This window comes from Chiloscyllium plagiosum, unplaced genomic scaffold (genome assembly GCF_037043375.1).
Source record: "Chiloscyllium plagiosum isolate Xiang-an unplaced genomic scaffold, Cpla_swu_hap1 HiC_scaffold_7, whole genome shotgun sequence".
Classification (NCBI taxonomy): domain Eukaryota; kingdom Metazoa; phylum Chordata; class Chondrichthyes; order Orectolobiformes; family Hemiscylliidae; genus Chiloscyllium; species Chiloscyllium plagiosum.
Window position 1 is genome coordinate 104069144 of NW_028270145.1, and position 18981 is coordinate 104088124.

General features: G+C 43.2%; 1 protein-coding gene across 3 annotated transcripts in view; it reads right to left on the reverse strand.

Moving 5' to 3' along the window:
• LOC122551782 (contactin-associated protein-like 5) overlaps positions 1–18981 on the reverse strand; it is a 1118157-nt gene that overhangs the window by 321550 nt on the left and 777626 nt on the right. For all 3 annotated transcript variants that reach the window (XM_087989332.1, XM_043694246.2, XM_087989333.1), the window contains 2 exons: positions 14435–14562; positions 6170–6340 (listed from right to left, as the gene is read on the reverse strand). In XM_087989332.1, the coding sequence (XP_087845458.1) occupies positions 6170–6340; positions 14435–14562 (299 nt within the window). The remainder of the gene's footprint in view (positions 1–6169; positions 6341–14434; positions 14563–18981) is intronic.

An 18981-nucleotide genomic window follows, 5' to 3' on the forward strand; every position in this document is an offset into this window, starting at 1 on the left:
GAGAGATGCGGTTTTAAGGCAGAAATTCAGGGAGCTAGGGTGGAAGCTTAGCACTAGAACAAACAGAGTTGTTATCTCATGCCATGTGCTCGCGAGGTGAAGAATAAGGAGAGAGAGGAGTTGAACACATGTTATAGAGATAGTGGAGGAGGGAGTGTTTCGAATACCTGGATCATTCTGGGGTGGGTGGGACCTCTACAAACAGGATGGTCTACACCTGAACCAGAGGGGTACCAATGTCCTGGAGGGGAAGGGGGGGAACGTTTCCTAATGCTCATCAGGAGGGCTTAAACTAATTCAGCAGGGGAAAGGGAATCTAAATTGTAGTTCCAGTGTTCAGGGTGTTGAGAGTAGTGAGATCAGACATGAGGTTTCAATGTCGCAAGAGGTCACCAGCAAGCAGGAAGGTGGTTTGAAATGTGTCAACTTCAACGCCAGGAGCAACTGGAATAAGGTGGGTGAACTTGCAGCATGGATTGGTACCTGGGATATTGATGTTGTGGCCATTTCAAAGGCATGGATAGACAAGGGACAGGAATGGTTGTTGCAGGTTCCGGGATTTAGGTATCTCAGTAAGAAAAGCGAAGATGGTAAAAGAGGGGGAGGTGTGGCATTGTTAGTCAAGCACAGTATTACGGTGGCTGAAAGGACGTTTGAGGTCTTGGGCAGAGATTAGAATTAGGAAAGGACGGGTCACCCTGTTGGGAGTTTTCCATAGACCTTCGAATAGTTCCAGAGATGTATAGGAAAGGATAGCAAAGGTGATTTTTGGACAGGAGCAAGAGTAAAAGGGTAGTTGTTCTGGGGGACTTTAACTTTCCAAATATTGACTGGAAATATTATAGGAGAAAGTGAGGACTGCAGATGCTGGAGTACCAGAGTTGAAAAATGTGGTGCTGGAAAAACACAGCAGGCCAGGCAGCATCCGAGGAGCAGTAGAATCGCGTTTCGCGCATAGGCCCTTCTTCAGAAAGAAGGGCTTATGCTCCAAACGTTGATTCTCCTGGTCTTCGGATGCTGCCTGGCCTGCTGTGTTTTTCCAGCACCACATTTTTCAACTCTGGAAATATTAGAGTTCAAGTATTTTAGATGGGTCAGTTTTTGTACATTTGTGTGCAGGATAGTTTCTTGAAACAGTATGTAGACAAGCCAACAAGGGGCGAGACCATATTATATTTGGTACTTGGTAATGAACCTGGCCAGGTGTTAAATTTGGAGGTAGGTAAGCACATGGGTGTTGTGACCAGAATTCGGTTATGTTTACTTAAGCAATGGAAAGGGCAAGAGCTATTGCTGAGGGAAAGGCAATTATGATGCGATTGGGTAAGATTTAGGATGCATAGAATGGGGAAGGAAACTGCAGGGATGGGCACAATTAAAATATGGAACTTATTCAAGGACCAGCTACTGCGTGTCCTTGATACGTATGTACCAGTCAGGCAGGGAGGAAGTGGTCAGGTGAGGGAGTTGTGGTTTACTACGAAGTTGAATCCCTTGTCAAGAGGAAGAAGAAGGCTTATGTTAGGATGAGACATGAAGGGTCTGTTAGGGCATTTGAGAGTTACAAATTAGCCAGGAAAGACCTAAAGAGAGAGCTAAGAAGAGCCAGGAGGAGACATGAGAAGTCATTGACAGGTAGGATCAAGGAAAATCCTAAAGCTTTCTGTAGGTATATCAGAAATAAAAGAATGACTGGAGAATGATTAGGGCTAATCAAGGATAGCAGTGGGAAGCTGTGCATGGAGTCCAAGGAGATAGGGGAAGCACTCAATGAATATTTTTCCTCAGTATTCTCACTGGAAAAAGACAATGTCATTGAGAAGAATACTGAGATACAGGCAACTAGACTAGACTACAGGGATTGAGGTTCACAACGAGGAGGTGATAGCAATTCCGAAAAGCATGAAAATAGATAAGCCCCCGGGCCAGATGGGATTTATCCTCGGATTCTCTGTCATCATTGTCTATAGGAATAGTGCCAGAAGACTGGAGGATAGCAAGTGTTGCCCCCTTGTTTAAGAAGGGGAGTAGAGCCAACCCTGGTAATTATAGACCTGTGAGCCTCACTTCAATTGTAGGTAAAGTATTGGAAAAGGTTATAAGAGATAGGATTTATAATCATCTCGGGGCAAATGAATTGATTAGGGATAGTCAACACGGTTTTCTGAAGACTAGATAATGCCTCACAAATCTTACTGAGTTCTTTGAGATAGTGACCAAACAGGTGGATGAGGGTGAAGTAGTTGATGTGGTGTAGATGGATTTTAGTAAGACATTTGATAAGGTTCCCCACAGTAAGCTATTGCACAAAGTACAGAGGCATGGAATTGAAGGTGAATTAGCGGTTTGGATCAGAAATTGGTTGGCTGAAAGAAGACAGAGGGTGGTGGTTGATGGGATATGTTGATCCTGGAGTTCAGTTACTTGTGGGGTACCACAACTATCTGTTTTGGGGCCACTGCTGTTTGTCATTTTAATAAATAACCTAGATGAGGGCATAGAAGGTTGGGTTAGCAAATTTGCGGATGACACTAAGGTCAGTTGAGTTGTGGACAGTGCAGAAGGATGTTGCAGGATACAGATGGACATAGATAAGCTGCAGAGCTGGGCTGACGGGTGGCAAATGGAGTTTAATGTGGAAAAGTGTGAGGTGAATTACTTTGGAAGGAGTAACAGGAATAAAGCATACAGGACTAATGGTACGATCCTTGGTAGTGCATAAGAGCAGAGAGATTTCGGTGTCCATGTATATGGATCCCTGAAAGTTGCCATCCAGGTTGATAAGATTGTTAAGAAGGCAGATGATGTGTTAACTTTTATTGGTAGAGAGATTGAGTTTTGGAGCCACGTGGTCATGCTACAACTGTACAAACTCTGGTGTGGCAGTACTTGGAGTATTGCATACAGTTCTGGTCACTACATTATACTAAGGATGAGGAATCTTTGGAAAGGGTGCAAAGGAGATTTACTAGGATGTTGCCTGGTATGGAGGGAAGGACTTATGAGGAAAGGCTGAGGGACTTGAGGCTGTTTTTGTTAGAGTGAAGAAAGTTGAGAGGGGACTTAATTGAGACATATAAGATAATCAGTTGCTTAGATAGGGTGGATAGTGACTTTTACCTCAAATGCTGATGTCTAGCTTGAGGGGAAATAGCTATAACTTGAAGGGTGATAGATATAGGACAGATGTCGGAGATAGTTTCTTTACTCAGAGAGTAGTAGAGGCATGGAATGGACTGCCTGCAACAGTAGTAGACTTGAGAAGTTTAAGGGCATTTAAATGGTCATTGGATAAACATATGGAAGAAAATGGAAGAGTGTAGGATCGAAAGGATTCAGATTGGTTCCACAAGTTGGCACAACATCGAGGGCTGAAGGGCCTGTACTGTACTGTAATGTTCTGTATTCGATGTTCTAGATGATGAAAGGATATTTTCCCTTTTGGGGTATTCTAGTACTGGGGGAGCACAGTCATAAAAAGGAGAATCTCCTATTTAAGACAGAGATAAGGAGAACTTTCTTCTCTCAGAGAGTCATCAGTATTTGCAATTCTCTTCCACAGACAGTCCAGTGGTGGCTGGCTGTTGTATATATTCAAGGTTAAGCTTGAGAAATGTATAACATACAAGGAATTCAAGGAGCATGGAGGACAAGTGAGCATATTGGAATTTGGCTGCACTCAGACAGCTATGGTCCTACGGAATGGCAGAGCAGGCCTGAGCAGCTATCTCTGCTCCTGTAGGTTATAATTATCTGTGGCAGGTTTAACAGTCAAATTTTAATGCAAACTGGTTGACGGATGGGAAGACTAATCTCAATCTTCCATTTTCCAGACTTCACTTTGGGAGTTAGGAAAGGGATGGGTTCTCCAACCAACTCTGACACTCAGAATCCCAGAAGTTTTCCAGTGCAAAAGGAGGAAATTCAATCCATTTATGTCTGCAGATGAGTATCATTATCTAATGCCAATTTCCTGCTGTTTCATTTTTGTCCATATAATTGCCCTCTTGAATGCCTCAATTGAATCTGCCTCCACCTCATTTCCAGGCAGTGCATTCCATACTCATGTGAAAAGATTTTTTTTCCCCGTCACCCTTGCTTCTTTTGCAAACCACTTTAAATCTATGCCCCCTCATTCTTGTTTTTTTTTGTGATTGGGAACATTTTTTCCCAATCTACTGAACGATTTTGAAAACCTCTACCAAACTTCCTCCTAGCTCTCTTCTCCACAAGAACAACAGTCTCACGGCTGAAGTTTCTCATCGCAGGAACAATTTTTGTATATTGCTTCTAAATTTTCTCCAATGCATTCACATCCTTTGTACAGCATGGCACCCACAACTGCAAACAGTAGTCCAGTTGAGAGTGAAATCGATTAGATGTCTTTCACTCACATTTTTGCCTGCATCTGAATGGGGACTACATGTGCAATTTCCCAACATTGCCTTCCAGTAATGGCAGTCTCTGGTAGATTGTTGGAAATGGACAATATTGAGATAAGCTTTCCATTGTACATCTCTCCTTAACTGTTTTGATTAGCTTCCCTAAGGTACGGAAACAGGCCCTTTGGCCTTACAAGGTCACACCAACCACCAGAACAGTAACCCACCCAGACCCATTCCTCTACCCTATATTTACCCCTGACTAATGCACATAACACTATGGGCAATTTAGCATGGCCAATTCACCTGACCAGTACATCATTGGATTGTGGGAGGAGACCAGAGCACCCAGAGGAAACCCACACAGACACAGGGAGAGTGTGCAAACTCCACACAGTCACCTGAGGTGGAAATCAAACCCAGGTCCCTGACGCTGTGAGGCAGCAGTGCTAACCACTGAGCCACCGTCCCACCCCTGTTTTTCATTTTTAATTGAAATCATTAGAAGTAAAAGTCAGTGCAAATGTACAGAGAGTGGTTGATTTGCTGTTGACCATTTTACATTCTTGCTCCATGTTTGCCAATAATGTGTGTTGGAATCACAGTAACAGGATATTTACCCATATTCATGGTAAACACATTTTCTGCTCTTCTAATTTGGCTTGAAATCATTCATTCCAAACATAAATCTGACATGTCCAGTTATAGGAAGGATATAATTAAGCTGGAGAGGGTTCAGAAGAGATTTTCCAGGATGTTGCTGGATATGGAAGATTTGAGTCATTTAAAAACAGGCTGGATAGGGTGGGACCTTTTTCACTGAAACGTAGGAGGTTGAGACACTATGTTATCGAAGTTTATAAAATAATGAAGGGTATAGATAGGGTTAATGGTAGTTGTCTTTTCCCTAGAATGGGAGATTTCAAGACTTGAGGCACATGTTTAAGATGAGATGAAGAGGAAAGACATCTATCATAGAGCCATAGAGATGTACAGCATGGAAACAGACCCTTTGGTCCAACTTGTCCATGCCGAGGAGTTGTCCCAACCCAATCTAGCCCCACCCGCTAGCACCCAGCTCATATCCCTCCAAACCCTTCCTATTCATTATTCATAAAGATGCCTTTTAAATGTTGCAATTGTACTAGCCTCCACCACTTCTTCTTGCAGCTCATTCCATACACGTACCATCCTCTACGTGAAAAAGCTGTCCTTTCATCTCTTTTATATCTTTCCCCTCTCACCCTAAACCTATGCTGTCTAGTTCTGGACTCCCCTATCCCAGGGAAAAATCTTTGTCTATTTATCCTATCCATGCCCCTTCTTGATTTTATAAACTTCTACAAGGTCACCCCTCAGCCCTAGCCTATTCAACCTCTCCCTGTAGCTCAAATCCTCCAACCCTGGCTTCATGGCAACATGAGAGGAAACTTTTTCACGCAGAGGGTGGTCTGCATGTGGAATAAACTTCCTGAGGAAGTGGTGGATGTGGGGATGGTTACAATGTTTAAAAGATATTTGGATAAGTACATGCACAATCACCTGATGAAGGAGTGACACTCCAAAAGCTAGTGCTTCCAATTAAACCTGTTGGACTATAACCTGGTGTTGTGTGATTTTTAACTTTTCTTGACCATCACTTATTCTATCTTTTAGACTGTGCCTCCAGTGAGCTCCTATCTGAGGTGTTGACTTGTGGCTGACTGACCAATACCAAAGGTTTCTAGAAATTTCTGCTTTAATTCAGATTGCAATCCAGTACTTCTCACATTTCAGGTGATACTTACAGTTCAGCTCTATCCTTATGAAGTCCTTAATTCCGAGATTCTCCAGGAAAACTCCCGAGGATGCGGTTGTTTTGAAGAAGAATGAAATGTCCGCACTGAGCTCACCATGAAATGTGGGGAAGTGCAAATACGAGGACTCGGTGTTGAAGGATGCCGCATTCCAGTAATTACCTGTGTGAATCATTAATCCACTATTAAAGAGTGCAATTCATTTAGTAGTGCAATGTAGCTCAATAATTGTTTGGATTATCACTTTGCCATGGTCTCAATCTATAGCCATTCAAACAGCTTCCACAGGTTAAGAATCCCTCTGTGTAGCAACTCCCTGAATGCATTTCTGCAGACTATCACTATTTGTTAATATCATAAAGGTTATTTTCTCCTTTGCTGGCAAACAGCTCCTTGGGAAAACAGAAAATGTGGTTAGCTCTCTATGCCTTAGCATGCCATCTGAACATGCAGATTTGCAAGTAAAACAGTAAGCAACATAGACTCCCTACAGTGTGGAAGCAGGCCATTCGGCCCATCGAGTTGACACTGACCCTCCAAAGAGCAACTCACCCCTGCATTTACCATGGTTAATCCACCCAGCCTGCACATCCCTGAACACCAATGGTAATTCAGCATGGCCAATCCACCTAACCTGTACACCTTTGGACTGTGGGAGGAAACCCACACATGCATGAAGAGAAAGTGCAAAACTCCATACATACAGACACACGAGGGTGGAATTGAAACCAGGTCCCTGGCACTGTGAGGCAGCAGTGCTAACCAATGAGCCACTGTGTCACCCTAAATGCCCAGTTCTGCTGGAAATTTGCTCATTATGTCCTCTCAGTTTACTTTGGTCAATTTGCTCCACCTTAAACTAAGCCCTATCACAAGGCCAGACAGAACCACGCATCCATTCAATCTATCTTCAAGCTCCCTTGGCCACGTGTTTCTCTTCAAAGTCTGAGTTGTTTTCCCTTTCAATGTCTTCCAAAGCTTCCCAGTAGAGTTATACTTTCTTCCCTAAATCCTACCGAAATCTGTCACTTTTAAGCTTATTATCTTTTGCTCTGCTCCCCTGCACTAAATTTTATGATCCTGACTGGTCCTTTAAATCCTCAGTATTCTTAATGCTACTACCCCCATTATATGCTTACTCAGTCCTCTCTTATTCAACAAGATCCCAATCTTTCAGGTCTCACTTCACCAGTTCTGCCTCCTAATCCCTTAAGTAGCACTCTCTACACCTTCTTCAATTCAGCTAAGTAAAATCATTGCTGAAAATTACATTATACTTGTACACACAGAACACTCAGGGTATAGTGAAGACTGAGAGCAGTGACTCATCATTGTTCTGACTGTGATTTTCAAGCTCAATACAGAGCAAGTAACAAATGTATTGTATCCTAGGCCCATACAGAATCATCGAATATTATAGTGCAGGTGGAAGCTTTTTGAGCCAATACGCTTGTGTTAGTTCATTGGTAGAACTATTGATTAGGCTTATACCCAGAGCTTTGTCCCAAACCTCTGCAAATTGTTATAAATTTGTAGAACAGAATAATTTGTAGAATCCCTACAGTGTGAAAACAGACCCTTTGGTCCAACAAGTCCACACCAAGAGTAACCCACCCAGATCCATTCCCCTATTATCCTATATTTACCTCTGACTTATGCACCTAATCTATACATCTCTGAACACTGTGGGCAATTTAGCATGGCCAATTCACCTAACCTGCACACCTTTAGACTGTGGGAGGAAACTGGAGCACCTGGAGGAGACCCACCCATTAATGAAGTTTTAACATAAGTTCTTTGTCTTTTACAGTTTTATTTATAAAGTTAAGGATCTCATATGCTTTCATGACATATCAACTCATTCTGCTCCCCTCTTGTATATGCACATCATCAGTTCTCTCTCTCTCTCTGCACCCACCTCAAGTTTGGACCACATTACTGGTCTCAGTTATTTCTAGCAAAGTGGATCATTTTACACCTTTCTGTACTTAATTTTACCTGCCAAATGTTAGCCTATTTCTCTGATCTGCCACTGTCCTCCTGAAGTCTGTCGTTATCCTCAGCAGTGTTAACTACATTTCTGACGTTCATGTAAACTTTGACAATTTTACCTGAATATCCAAGTCCAGCCCATTAATATGGATCATATTCTAATACCAAACCATATTGCTGTACACTTTCCTCCAGTCTGAAAGACAAGCATTCACTGCTACTCATTTTCTGTCTCTAAATAAAATGTATATCTGGATTGTCATTGCTTCTTTAATCCTACGGTATTTAATTTTGCTTCCATGTCTTATTATTTGCTCTTTTATATCAAACACCCTTTTGAATGCCATATACACAATATTAGTTACACTGACCCCATCAACTCTTCATTATCTCAACAAAGAACTCAATCAAGTTAGTCATGATAGATTAGCTACACACGATCTTAGGCTTGAACATGAAATGTAAAGTTCTATTTAGTTTCTCAGCACATTTTACAGCAATTTGCATTCAAAATATTGCTGCCAGAAATATGCTAAATAGATGGGGAAGTGGTGGTTCAAAGAAAATAACATGAGACTAGTAATCTAGCAGACCAAGGGTTCAAATCTCTCGGTGATTGAACATAAATATAATTTTTTTTAAAAAATGGATTATTTACTTAAAGAAAAAAGTTTCAGGAAGGGTTACAATCAAAAACTCAATTTGCTAGAGAGGTTCAGCAGGACTGGTAGCAACTGTGATGAGGAAGCAGAGTAAACATGTTGAGCCCAGTGACCCATATTCAAAATCTTCTGAACTCAACCCTTCTGATGAAGGATCACTGGACTCGAAATATTAACTCTTCTTCTCATTCCATAGGTACTGTAGATCTGTTGAGTGTCTCCAGCACTTTCTATTTTTGATTGCTTCAGATCACCAGCATCCACAGTTTTTTGTTTTGTTTGAGGAATGGAGACAATTGGCAGAATCCTTTAGGGTTCTGAGTGTCATAGAGTCAGAGTCATAGAAATGTACAGCAGAGAAACAGACCCTTTGGTCCAACTCGTCCATGCCAACCAGATATCCGAACCTAATCAAGTCCCATTTGCCAGCACTTGGCTCATATCCTTTTAAACCTTTCCTATTCATATACCCATCCAGATCCTTTTAAGTGTTGTAATTTTACCAGCCTCCACTACTTTCTCTGGCAGCTCATTCCATACACGTACCACCTTCTGTGTGAAAAAATTGCCCCTTGGGTCCCTTTAAAAATTTTTCCCTCTTACCTGAAATCTATGCCCTCTAGTTCTGGACTCCCACACCCCAGAGAAAAGACTTTGTCTATTTACCCTATCCATGTCTCTCATGATTTTATAAACCTCTATAAGGTCACCACTCAGCCTCCAGCACTCCAGGGTAAACAGTCCCAACCTATTCAACCTCTCCCTATAGTTCAAATCCTCCAACACTTCAAGTTTCACAACATCCTTCCGATAGGAAGGAGACCAGAATTGCAAACAATATTTCAACAGTGGCCTAACCAATGTCCTGTACAGCCGCAACATGACCTCCCAACTCTTGTACTGAATACTCTGACCAACAGGAAAGTATACCAAACACCTTCTTCAATATTCTATCTTCCTGTGACTCCACTTCCAAGCAACTCTGAACCTGCACTCCAAGGTCTCTTTATTCAGCAACACTCCCCAGGTCTTTACCATTAAGTACATAAGTCCTGCTAAGATTTGCTTTTCCAAAATGCAGCCCCTTGCATTTATCAAAATTAAACTCCATCTACCACTTCACAGCCCATTGGCCCCCCTGATCAAGGTCCTGTTGTACTCTGAGGTAACCTTCTTTCCTATCCACTACACCTCCAATTTTGGTGTCACCTGCAAACCTACGAACTATTCCTCCTATGTTCACATCCAAATCATTTATATAAATGATCAAAAGGAGTGGATCCAGCACTGATCCTTGTGGCACTCCACTGGTCACAGGCCTCCAGTCAAAAAGACAACCCTCCACCATCACCCTCTGTCTTCTACCTTCAAGCCAAGTTCTGTATCCAAGTGGCTAGTTCTCCCTGTATTCCATGAGATCTAACCTTGCTAACCAGTCTAACCTTGTTGAACAACTTACTGAAGTCCATATAGATCACGTACTCCATTCTGCCATTAATTAATCTTCTTTGTTACTTCTTCAAAAAACTCATTCAAGTTCGTGAGACATGATTTCCCATGCACAAAGCCATGTTGACTATCCCTAATTAGTTCTTGTCTTTCCAAATGCATGTAAATCCTGTCCCTCAGGATTCCCTCCAACATCTTGCTCATCACCAATGTCAGGCCCACCGGTCCACAGTTCCCTTACCATCTTTCTTAAATTGTGGCACCATATTAGCCAACCTCCAGTCTTCTGGCTCCTCACCTGTGACTATTGATGATACAAATATGTCAGTAAGGGGTCCAGCAATCACTTCCCTGGCTTCCTGCAGAGTTCTAGGCTACGCCTGATCAGGTCCTGGGGATTTGTCCACTTTTATGCATTTCAAGACATCCAGCAACTCCTCCTCAATAATATGGACATTTTTCAAGATGTCACCATCTATCCCCCCAAATTTTATATCTTCCATGTCTTACTCCACGGTAAATACTGATGATGTGGGATATGGAGCAGAATTTGACAATAAGTAAGCAAGACCCTTCTTGATGCTGGAAGCATTTCACTCCATCTTGTATAATTTTCACAAGCACCCAGTAGCAGGTTTTCCACTAGCATGCAGAAACTAACAGGGATTATTGTTTACTAAGCACATTGTTAGCAGCCAAACACACACCATCAGCTTTCATCTTACCATCTTAACAAGCTAGACTTTGGGAAAACTTGACAAGGAGATTAGAGTGATCACCTGGTGAATCCATCTCACCGTTTGCTCTGTATGAGCTCCTATGTTGGAAACTGGCCATCAACATATCAGGGCAAATTCACCAAACACATGCACCTCATGTTCATCGATGTTGGCATCCAGCACACAGCCTGGATCAGGTTGCATCCCTGAACTCTTTATGGTGGCTCAGTGGTTAGCACTGATACCTCACAGCGCCAGGGGCCCGTGTTCGATTCCAGCCTCTGTGTGGAGTTTGCACATTCTCCCCATGGCTGCGTGAGTTTCCTCCAGGTGCTCCGGTTTCCTCCCACAATCAAAAGATGTGCAGATCAAGTGAATTAGCTATGTTAAATTGCCCATAGTGTTCAAGGATGTGTAGGTTAGGTGCATTAGTCAAGGGTAAATGTAGGATAGCAGGGTAGTGGAATGGGTTTGGGTGGGTTACTGTCCGGAGAGTCAGTGTGGCCTTGTTGGGCCAACGGGCCTGTTTCCACACAGTAGGGATTCTGTGAGAAGATATTAAACAAACTGTGAAGACTGTAGGGATGCAACCTGCTTCAAGCCATGAGCTGGGTGCATGTCCCAGAGTGCAGTGTCCTTACCCGCATGATAGTTAAGCCATGTAATGCGAAAGTAGCAGTGAACTGCAGAAGTGTCCTATCAGTGAATCAGACGTGCACCATGAGATTTCTTTGACGCTGGCACATGTTGGATGCCATTGAAGGATTAGCAATATATTTCTGAGCCAGGATGATAAGTGGCTTGGAGGGGAACTTGCAGGTGGTGGTGTTCCCATGTTTCTGCTGACCTTGCCCTTCCAGAATGTACTGTTCAAGAGTTTGGCAAGTAATGTTTACAAAGCTTTGGTGAAATTCTGCAATAGGTAAAAACAAGGGCACCTGTATGGGCCCCAGCTATGCCTGTCTCTTTGTTGGCTACGTAGAACAGTTGATCTTCCGTAATTACACCGACACCATTCCCCACCTCTTCCTCTGCTACATTGATGACTGCATTGGCGCCACCTCGTGCTCCCGTGAGGAGGTTGAGCATTTCATGAACTTCACTAACACATTCCACCCTGACCTTAAATTTACCTGGACCATCTCTGACACCTCCCTCCACTTCCTGGACCTCTCCATCTCCATTAATGACAACCGACTTGACACTGACATTTTTTACAAACCCACCGACTCCCACAGCTACCTGGATTACACCTCTTCCCACTAGTCCCACCACAGAACACACCAGATGGCCTCCTTCTTTAGAGACTGCAATTTCCCTTCCCACGTGGTTAAAGATGCCCTCCAACACATCTCGTCCACATCCCGCACCTCCGCCCTAAGACCCCACCCCTCCAACCGTAACAAGGACAGAACGCCCCTGGTGCTCACCTTCCACCCTACCAACCTTCGCATAAACCAAATCATCCACCGACATTTCTGTCACCTCCAAACAGACCCAACCACCAGGGATATATTTCCCTCCCCACCCCTTTCCGCCTTCCGCAAAGACCGTTCCCTCCGTGACTACCTGGTCAGGTCCACGCCCCCCTACAACCCACCTTCCCATCCTGGTACCTTCACCTGCCACCGCAGTAATTGCAAAACCTGCACCCACACCTCCTCCCTCACCTCCATCCAAGGCCCTAAAGGAGCCTTCCACATCCATCAAAGTTTTACCTGCACATCCACCAATATCATTTATTGTATCCGTTGCTCCTGATGTGGTCTCCTCTACATTGGGGAGACTGGGCGCCTCCGAGCAGAGCGCTTTAGGGAACATCTCTGGGACACCCGCACCAATCAACCACACCACTCTGTGGCCCAAATTTTCAACTCCCCCTTCCACTCTGCTGAGGACATGGAGGTCCTGGGCCTCCTTCACCGCCGCTCCCTCACCACCAGACACCTGGAGGAAGAACGCCTTATCTTCCGTCTCGGAACACTTCAATCCCAGGGCACCAATGTGGACTTCAACAGTTTCCTCATTTCCCCTTCCCCTACCTCACCCCAGTTCCAAACTTCCAGCTCAGCGCTGTCCCCTTGACTTGTCCTACCTGCCTATCTTCTTTTCTACCTATCCACTCCACCCTCCGTTCCGACCTATCACCTTCATCCCCTCCCCCACTCACCTATTGTACTCTATGCTACTTTCTCCCCACCCCCACCATCCTCTCACTTATCTCTCCACCCTTCAGGCTCTCTGCCTGTATTCCTGATGAAGGGCTTTTGCCCGAAATGTCGATTTTACTGCTCCTCGGATGCTGCCAGAACTGCTGTGCTTTTCTAGCGTATTGACAGTACGCACCACTGCACATCAGTGGTGGAGGGACTGGATGTTTGTAGATGTGGTGCCAATCAAGTGGGCTGATTTGTTCTGGATGGTAATGCTGGAGGTCTCATCCAATGCAACAACTCCTCATTTTCTCAAACCAACCCCTCCTACACTGACTTCCTCCCTACGAGACCATGAAGTTTCAGACCTTACTTTCAAATCCAAGGCATGTTTGAGTCACCATCATAAAGCAACTTAAACTCATTCATTGACAGAGTCTCGGTGGTCAAGGGCCTTTTTCTATGTTGTAGACCTGAATGACTATAACTCAATGGCTTTGACTTTGGAAGCAATCCAAAACAATTCTTCCTTGCTCTCCTTGAAACAAATTCAAAATTCTTGATGGTATTGTCATGTGTGACACTGGATCTGACTCACAGATAAAACTCCAACATCTCATGTCTTCTGAATCTCAACATCCTTAGCTGGAAGTAACTTTGAGTGGGATGAAGGGTGATGGTGGAGTGCAGATGCATTACTTCATTGTTTCATCAGTTCAAGATCAGCACCAGAGACTCCAAGAAAGAGAATTGCAGCAAACAAGTACTTTTAAGATTGGATTCCTTATAGTGTGGGAATAGACCCTTCGACCCAAAAAGTCCACACCAACCCTCTGAAGAGTAGCCCACCAAACACATTCCCCTACCCTATATTTACCCCTGACTAATGCACTTAACACTATGGGCAATTTAGCATGGCCAATTCACATGACTTGCATACATTTGGATTGTGGGAGGAAACCCATGCAGTCAATGTGCAAACTTCATACAGACAGTCACCCAAGGTGGGAATCAAACCCGGGTCCCAGGCACTGTGAGGCAGCAGTGCTGACCACTGAGCCACTGTGCCACCCCCAAAGGTTTCCCCTTTTCTAAGGAAAATTGGTGGATTTTATTGTTTTCAGCAGTTGGGTGTACTTTATATCACATCAGCTGCTATGGCCTCACCATAAAAACTAACTTGACTTCTCGATTTGCTTTCAGATGGTATGTGTCAGTTCTGCCAGTTCTGGCATCTATTTCAAGTTACCATTTATGAAACCCTCACCACAGGGCACTTACCATCACCATAGCAACGTAGTGGTCCAAGCTTGTAGGTGGCTTCAGAGTTTGTCTTGTTAATGTCTCCAATAATAATCTGAGTCACAGGCAAGTGATCTTTGTATGACAGAAGCCCTGTGTCATTAGTCCTGCCAAAATCCAGGATAAAAATGAAAATTATTCTATTAATCATGTACACCATTGACTCATGTATACTCTGATTGATATGTACTGCTGATAGATAAACAGGTTATCCACTTACAGTAATTAAGTTCAAAGAGATGTGTTTCAGCTCTAGCCACCAGCTATTGTGGACACTCTTGCTTTGTTAGCCAGGAAGCTTCTGGGTTCAAATTCCACTGCCAACACTTGATTATAAAATCTCATAACTCACCAGTACATTCTTTCAAATAAGATAATAAACTAGGGTCCTTTCGGGTAGATCCTATGACTGTTTTTGAAGGAGAGCAGCAGTATTCCCCTGGTGCACTGGCGGAGTTTATCACTCAGTCACAACCAAACACAGACCGAGTGACTGCTTTAGAAAACACCTATGGTCCGTGCACAATCATGCCCCAGACCTTCCTATAGCTGGTCATTTTAACATGGTGTCCTGCTTGCATGCTCGCATGTCTGTCCTCGGCATGCTGCAATATTCCAGCGAATAACAATGAAAGCTGGAAAAGCGGCATCTCATTTTCAGACTAGGTACTTTACAGCCTTCTGGACTCAACATTGACATCTTCAAATAGTGACCCTTCTCCCATTCCTTCCCTTTCTTTTAGCTTTATTTGTTACATTCTCTGTCACCATGTCCTCTCTCCCCTCCCCTCACTCCAGTGGAACTGTCTGATTCCTGATGAAGGGCTTCTGCCCGAAACATTGATTCTTCTGCTCCTCGGGATGTTGCCTGACCTGCTGTGCTTTTCCAGCACCATACTCTCGACTCTGATCTCCAGCATCTGCAGTCCTCACTTTCTCCTGTCTGTTCTTCCCAGTCTGCCAGTCACACACACTATTGTTCTGGCATTCTCACATTCCGATCACTTGATCTGAAACGTCAATATCCTTTTCCCCCCACAGCACTCCAGTCACCTCACTCCCACTATAGTATAAATATTGCCCCCTCCACACTTCACATCAGCTCTGATGAAGAGTCATCTCAACACGAACGTTAGTTTGCTCTTTCTCCATGGATGCTGTCTGAATCGCTGTGATCCCCAGCGTTTGTTGGTTTCATCATTATCTCGTTGTTTTTTTGCTGGGTCCTTATTACATTCAAATAATCTCTCAAGTTTGCAACAGTAGAAATGCTCCAAAGGCAATTGATTGGCCATAAATTATTTCACAACATCCTCAGGACTTCAAAGCCATCACCATGAATGCAAGTCTTTCTTTCAATTAACAATTAAGTAGGTAGTGAATTTGTTAACGCAAGGCAAGTTTTCTTCTTTTGAAAAAACAATGCTGAAATAACAGCCCGGTGAATGTCAAGACCCTCATTGTGTTGCAATAAAACTTTCAATATTTCTCAATTTATTAACAACATGTCAAGAAACAGAGGTTGAGATGGATAATTTCACTGATCTGTTAATTGACAGGCCCATGGCAATCAATTAATTGAGACAATCCTCGCTGGAAATCATTAAAAATGGCATCAAAGCTAAGGCTGATTTTTGTTTCTACACCTCAAGAAAATTTGTCATTGATTGACATAGTTAGATTGCTTTCCAGAAAAGCATAGTTACAATTAATCCTGCCAAAGATACCTGAGGCAATACACACATTTTGATACCTTACTACTTCATAACTAACTTTTCTAGAGTTGGAAAGTAATAGTTTGAATAAAGTGCATTCCAATCACCATTACTCGCAACTGCCATAATTAAACAATATTTCAAATAAATATGATATTCTGTAAATGAAGTTCAGTTATAATCTTGAACAACAGAATCATGGAATTGTTAGAGGGGAGAATCAGGCCATTCAGCCCATAATGTCTGCACTGGGATACTCAACAAGAGCACACAAATTTTCAGAAAAAGAATGATCACCCAGGTATAATAACAGACTGAGATTTAATGACAGTCTCAGTTATCTGTAAGAATAATCGGGTGGTTATGGTAGGGGATTTTAAGTTTCCTAGCGCAGATTGAGACTGCCATAGTGTTAAGGGTTTAGATGGAGAGGAATTTGTAAAATGCGTACAAGAAAATTTTCTGATTCAGTATGTGGATGTATCTATGAGAGAAGATGCAAAACTTGACCTACTCTTGGGAAATATGGCAGGGCAGGTGACTGAGGTGTCAGTGGGGGAGCACTTTGGGACCAGCAACTATAATTCTATTAGTTTTAAAATAGTGATGGAAAAGGATAGACCAGATCTAAATGTTGAAATTCTAAAGGGAGGAAAGACCAATTTTGATGGTATTAGGCAAGAACTTTCAAAAGCTGATTGGGGGCAGATGTTCGCAGGTAAAGGGACTGCTGGAAAATGGGAAGCCTTCAGAAATGAGATAACGAGAGTCCAGAGAAAGTATATTCCTGTTAGGGTGAAAGGAAAGGCTGGTAGGTATAGGGAATGCTGTATGACTAAAGAAATTGAGGGTTTGGTTAAGAAAAAGAAGGAAGCATATGTCAGGTATAGACAGGATAGATCAAATGAATCCTTAGAAGGGTATAAAGACAGTAAGAGTATATTTAAGAGAGAAATCAGGAGGGCAAAAAGGGGACATGAGATAGCTTTGGCAAATAGAGTTAAGGAGAATCAAATGGGTTTTTACAAATTCATTAAGGAGAAAAGAGTAACAAGGGAGAGATTAGGGCCCCTCAAAGATCAGCAAAGCAGCCTTTGTGCGGAGCTGCAGGAGATGGAGGAAATACTAAAAGAATATTTTGCATCAGTACTTACTATGGAAAAGGACATGGAAGATATAGTATGTAGGGAAATAAATGGTGATATCTTGAAAAATGTCCATATTAGAGAGGAGGAAGTGCTGGATGTTTTGACACACATAAAAGTGGCTAACTCCCCAGGACCTGATCTGGAGTACCCTAGAACTCTGTGGGAATCCAGGGAAGTGATTGTGGGGCCTCTTACTGAGATATTTGTATCATCGATAGTCACAGATGAGGTGTCGGAAGACTGGAGGTTGGCTAATGTGGTTCTACTGTTAAAAAAGGTGGTAAGGACAAGCCAGGGAAGTATAGACCAGTGAGCCTGACTTCGGTGGTGGGCAAGTTGTTGGAGGGAATCCTGAGGGACAAAACGTACATGTATTTGGAAAGGCAAGGACTGATTAGGGATAGTCAACATGGCTTTGTGCATGGGAAAACATGTCTCACAAACTTGATTGAGTTTTTTGAAGAAGTAACAAAGAGGATTGATGAGGACAGAGCAGTAGATGTGATCTATATAGACTTCAGTAAGGCATTGACAAGGTCCCCCATGGGAGACTGATTAGCAAGGTTAGATCTCATGGAATACAGGGAGAACTAGCCATTTAGATACAGAACTGGCTCAAAGGTAGAAGACAGAGGATGGTAATGGAGGGTTCTTTTTCAGACCGGAGGCCTGTGACCAGTGGAGTGCCACAAGAATTGGTGCTGGGTCCTCTACTTTTTGTTATTTTCATAAATGATTTGGACCGAGTATAAGAGGTAGAGTTAGTAAGTTTGCAGATGACACCAAAATTGGAGGTGTGGAGGACAGCGAAGAGGGTTACCTCAGATTACAACAGGATCTGGACCAGATGGGCCAATGGGCTGAGAAGGGGCAGATGGAGTTTAATTTTGATAAATGTGAGTTGCTGCATTTTGGGAAAGCAAATCTTAGTAGCACTTATATACTTAATGGTAAGGTCAGAGAGAGTGTTGCTGAACAAAGAGACCTTGGAGTGCAGGTTCTTAGCTCCTTGAAAGTGGAGTCGCAGGTAGGTAGGATAGTGAAGAAGGCATTTGGTATGCTTTCCTTTATTGGTCAGAGTATTGAGTACAGGAGTAGGTCATGTTGCGGCTGTACAGGACATTGGTTAGGCCACTGTTGGAATATTGTGTGCAATTCTGGTCTCCTTCCTATCAGAAAGATGTTGTGAAACTTGAGAGGGTTCAGAAAAGATTTACAAAGATGTTGATAGTGGTGAAGGTTTTGAGCTATAGGGAGATGTTGAATACGCTGGGGCTGTTTTCTCTGGAGTGTTGGAGGCTGAGAGGTGACCTTATAGAGGTTTATAAAGTTATGAGGGGCATGGATAGGATAAATAGACAAAGTCTTTTCCCTGGGGTGGGAGTCCAGAACCCGAGGGTATAGGTTTAGGGTGAGAGGGGAAAGATATAAAAGAGACCTAAGGTGCACTTTTTCCATGCAGAGGGTGGTACGTGTATGGAATGAGCTGCCAGAGGAAATGGTGGAGTCTGGTACAATTGCAACATTTAAAATGCATCTGGATTGGTATATGAACAGGAAGGGTTTAAAGGGATTATGGGCCAGGTGCTGGCAAGTAGGACTAGATTGTGTTGGGATATCTGATCGGCATGGACGGGTTGGACCGAAGGGTCTGTTTCCATGT